Raw genomic sequence first — 4,550 nt, 5'->3', positions numbered from 1 at the left:
GTGTGCAGAGTGGTTGGAGTTGTAGGCTTGTAGTTTTTAGTTGTTTTCTCAATCTCAATCATGAATATTGGTGAATATTTTCTTTTCACATGGTCCTTTCCAGCGCAGTTCCATGCAGTTGGTGGAGGTGTAACTAGAGAAGCAGAGTACAGCTCGACTCTGGTCTACAGAAAAAGTTATAGGTCACCCAGTTTTATTCAGACCTCTTCCCAAGGTGTTGTGATTTGATTTGTACCAGCACAATGCAGACCTACATTACAGCACATACAGGTCAACAGGTGGAATTCAACAAAAATAAATAGAAACAGCATGCTTTTGATGAAATGTCCATGAATGCAAATGTTTAAACATGTGTCTTAAAGGTAACATTTTGTTCTTTGGTACTTGCTACATTTATGTTACTGTTAAAACTAATAAAATGTATAATCTGAGTTTTATGGAAGAAAACTAATTTCTTCACACAATCTGGCAACCTTGCCACAGTGAGCGAGGCTTCCGGATATGATATGATGTGCGCAGGCGCAGTCATTCACACAAACACCAGACAACATGGCTGACGTGCTGGACCTTCACGAAGCGGGAGGAGAGGATTTTCCTATGGATGAGGATGGTGATGGTAAAATTTATGAAATGTTACACGTGTGTAGTTTATTTAGCCGCCTACGTATATTTTGCTGTCGGTATTTTGGATTTTCTGTAAGATTTCTGACAAGCGTAGCAGCAATTCCTGGATGCGTGGTGGGCCTTGTATCCCCATTCATCCTGAATGGGTAATGTGGTTAGCTAGCTAAACAGTACTACTGTACGTTGTATTTGCCATGGAGAGGGAGGTTAATGTACACACTAGACAATCTACAAGTTACCTGCTGACTACTGAGCCAAACTTAAATGAGTAGGAGTTGGAATAGGATTGCTATACGACCTTAGTAGCATGCTAACTAGTTGGCTAGCCAGCGAATCCATTTGTTTGGAAACCGCGAGGCACGGTAATTAGCCTAGCTGCTAGCTAGCGAATACTATTTTTCCGTGTTGCAGTTTAGCAAAGAAGCAAAGTTAACTCACCATGATGTTGAGTTGACTTCTACGATGTCAACACTAACATGATTCGGGACAAGCTAATTTGTGTTTGTTTTTGTCTCCGATCCCCAGAGAGCATCCACAAGTTAAAAGAGAAGGCGAAGAGGAGAAAGGGACGAGGCTTCGGTTCAGGTGAGTGAATATTACAGCTCTCTTAGAATCTGAGAGTTGTGTGTCTGTTTGCAGCACCTGGTCTGCTTTTCCATTTTGTCGAAACGGTACCATGTTGATATCCCTAACCGTGTTTTTCATGGGAGGTATAATACGATGTCTTCCCTGTGTACCCCGTTGTAGAGGAGGGAGCGAGGTCCAGAGTCAGAGAAGACTATGACACTGTGGAGCAGGATGGAGATGAGCCAGGCCCCCAAAGATGTAAGTACCACGATCCGAAAGTTTGACCGGACACTTCCATATGTTTGCAATGGTGCTTTTGCTGATTGCCAAAGTATAACATATTCCCAACATTTTTGGAGGTCTAATCTACTGTAAGACTGTTAATGATTAAAAAAGTAATGATGCTCTGGGCCAGTTGAACAAAAGTGATTTAGCCAGAGCCCAGGGTGCCCCATGATGGCCACAACCCACCATTGGATCTTGGCCCATCATTTGACAAACATTATTGGAATGAATAGTTTATAAGCACACAAATAATGTTCATCTGTATTTAAACAAATGGCATAGATAAATCGCACACTTGAATGACCATGGCCTTAATATAAATCTTGATTTTGGTCTGTACTTAATAACCTTTGGAATTATGACTTTACTTGAGCAGAGTTAAATATGTTATTTTGGAAATAGAATTGGTTAGTCACCCTGTAATGCCATTTGTGACACTTGCCACTGGCAGTGTTGTGATATGGAGGCAGTTTCTTGACGTGGACATGTTTGTCTTTGTTTCTCTCAGCTGTGGAGGGCTGGATCCTCTTTGTTACTGGCGTTCATGAGGAGGCCACAGAGGAGGACATCCACGACAAGTTTGCCGAGTTCGGAGAGATCAAGAACCTGCATCTGAACCTTGACAGAAGGACAGGCTACCTCAAGGTTAGGGACAATCCCCGCATCTGTGTCATGCACCATTTTGCAAACAACATGTGAATGTTAACATCATTTTCTGCCGAGACCACTCTTACCATGATTTTGCTATTTTTTGTGCAATCCCTCTACATGCCACAAGATGGCACCATTATACAGACAATGGTCAAAGGACAATGTGCTTTCTGTTTGAATTTGGGGCTGTCCTCTTAGCAGGGTGGACATGGGGTGTGAAAGTTCAAAGGGCTTTCCACTGCAGGCACTACACTGTTTGAACAAGGTTGCCTGTAAGGAAACGTGATGTCATAATGCAGGACATCTTCTGTCCTTGTGGGAATGAGGTGTTCACCCTACACTCTCTCTATATACGATCACTAGAAGATGGGTGAATTGTGGCCATGAAGGGATGCACATGATCAGCAACAATACTCAAATAGGCTGTGGCATTCAAGCGGTGATTGGTTGGTATTAACAGGCCCAAAGTGTGCCAAGAAAACTTTCCCCACACCATTACACCACCTCCACCATGAGAAGGTGTGCAGGTGTTCCTAATAAAGTGCCCAGTGAGTGTATACGATCACTTTGTGTGGTGATACGCATGGACAGAAAAGCCACGCTCTCGTGATCAAGGCTGTGTGTAATGGGTGCGGACGGGTGAATCAACTCTAGTCTCATTCACCCGAGACCCGTGGCGATCGAACAATACCCTAACCTGGACCCGAGGGCTAGTTCCATGTTTGGGCCCAGACCCGCTCAGGGAGGACCTGTGATGACCTCTAATGCAGTAGTCGACAATTGTGGTGTATTCATTTATTTATTTATTTTTATTCTTTTTCCAGGGTTATGCGCTGGTGGAGTATGAGACATACAAAGAAGCCCAGGCAGCCATGGAAGGGTTGAACGCCCAGGATATGATGGGTCAGCCGATCAGCGTGGACTGGGGCTTCGTCAGAGGACCACCAAAGAGCAAGAGGAGGTGAGGCCCCTGGTCCAAGCAGAGAGATTTTTTTTCCTTTATGATGACTGATGCATAGATGATTCACTTACTTTAGACAAATGTACTTGTTGTAAGTCGCTTTGGATAAAGGCTAAATGTCAAATGTAAATGTAGGTGAGTCTCGCCTTCCAATGAGCAGTATTTTGCCGTGCTTTAACTGCATTAAATTGAGCCCTCTGTTATGGTGCAGACCACTACTTCCAACCTGCGCACACACACACGCAACGATTGTATGCGTATTATACTCATTGGTTGTTAGTGTGTACACTTGTGACTGTTGTAAATGTTTTGATTGATTCGATGTTTGAGTCAAACTCTTCTTCTCTCCTCCCCTCAGGGGTGGCGGACGTAGACGCAGCAGAAGTCCTGACAGGAGGCGGCGCTGATGTGGAGATCTCGTCCTACGTTGGCTCGAGAACATGTCTCTCTGTCACTATGACAGGCAGTTTATATTCACCTTTCGTCAACCAATCTTGAAAGGGTCATTTTTAGTACTTTTTGGGCTCCGTATTTGCGTCTCACTGGTGGCTGTAATGGGTGACCAGTTGTTTAATTTGAAACAACCCTGACAAGTGTTGTAGAATGTAGCAGTAATGTCGTTCTGCTTTTCTTGTGCAAAGTGTGTTTTAGGACAACAGACACCCATACTGCTTAATCAGTGAACTTTGCATCTAAAAAAATAAGATCAGCTGTTTTAAAAGTATTGATTTGTACTTTTTTATTTTTATGAATCCCTCTGCATTTTGTTTAAACTGGTTATGTTCTGTGCATTTTATGCAACTGCGGTGTTTTTTGTTTTACATACTACATGGGAAAATAAAACTTTTTTTTAAAAGTGAATTGCCTGCTGGTGTCATTGAAGCAAGACGCTTTGATTGGATGCTTTTAGTGAATGAATCACGTGTGATGAATGCCATGTATGTGCTCGCGCACCAGAGGAGCTGAACTCAGTGACGTTGATGTTTACATCATCCCAGATGACCTCACCGAAAGAAGGTTCCCGCCCCGTCCAATTTGGCAACTCAAAAGCAGCTGTCACTCAGGACTCCAAACCCACGCCTATAGGCTCCTTGAATCGATGCCTACCTCTTCTCCTCCGCAGCCAATTGATGCATACAGGTTCTTCCCCTTTCCCGTTCCCATTTGTCCTCACATCCACTGGGATATATCCATCAAACAGCCTAGTGTGCTCATTGGCGCGTTGGAGTGTCACTCCGCTCCAGTCTGTTCTGCCATTGGTCGGTGATAGAATTTGGCCACCTCAGCTGGGCGGATTCTGAAGCGCCTTGGTTGACATTGTTGTTGTTGTAAGTAAAGAAATTACTTTGTCGCTGGGTCCTGTTTTGGATTTAATATATGCTGCAGCCTCTGGAGAAACTCAAAAGTTAGAAACAACTGCTCTCAAAAACGCGGGGGGTTTCACATAGTATTTGTCCAGCGG

General features: G+C 43.8%; 1 protein-coding gene across 2 annotated transcripts; it reads left to right on the top strand.

Annotated features, from left to right (window-relative positions):
• Positions 1-495: 495 nt before the first annotated feature.
• On the top strand, positions 496-3,949 carry rbm8a (RNA binding motif protein 8A). Of its 2 annotated transcripts, none has more exons than XM_083678362.1 (6): positions 496-616; positions 1,150-1,209; positions 1,372-1,449; positions 1,985-2,121; positions 2,952-3,088; positions 3,447-3,949. In XM_083678362.1, the coding sequence occupies exons 1-6, from the start codon at positions 550-552 to the stop codon at positions 3,493-3,495; spliced, it is 528 nt and encodes a 175-aa protein (XP_083534488.1). In that variant the 5' UTR covers positions 496-549; the 3' UTR covers positions 3,496-3,949. The 2 variants fall into 2 exon arrangements, with proteins under 2 accessions (XP_083534488.1, XP_083534489.1); XM_083678363.1 differs by having other exon boundaries at positions 543-610.
• Positions 3,950-4,550: the final 601 nt, after the last annotated feature.

The sequence above is a fragment of the Argentina silus genome (assembly GCF_951799395.1).
Source record: "Argentina silus genome assembly, chromosome: 10".
Taxonomy (NCBI): Eukaryota; Metazoa; Chordata; class Actinopteri; order Argentiniformes; family Argentinidae; genus Argentina; species Argentina silus.
The sequence above is the reverse complement of the archived record's forward strand: the minus strand, read 5'-3'. Positions and strand labels throughout refer to the sequence as shown.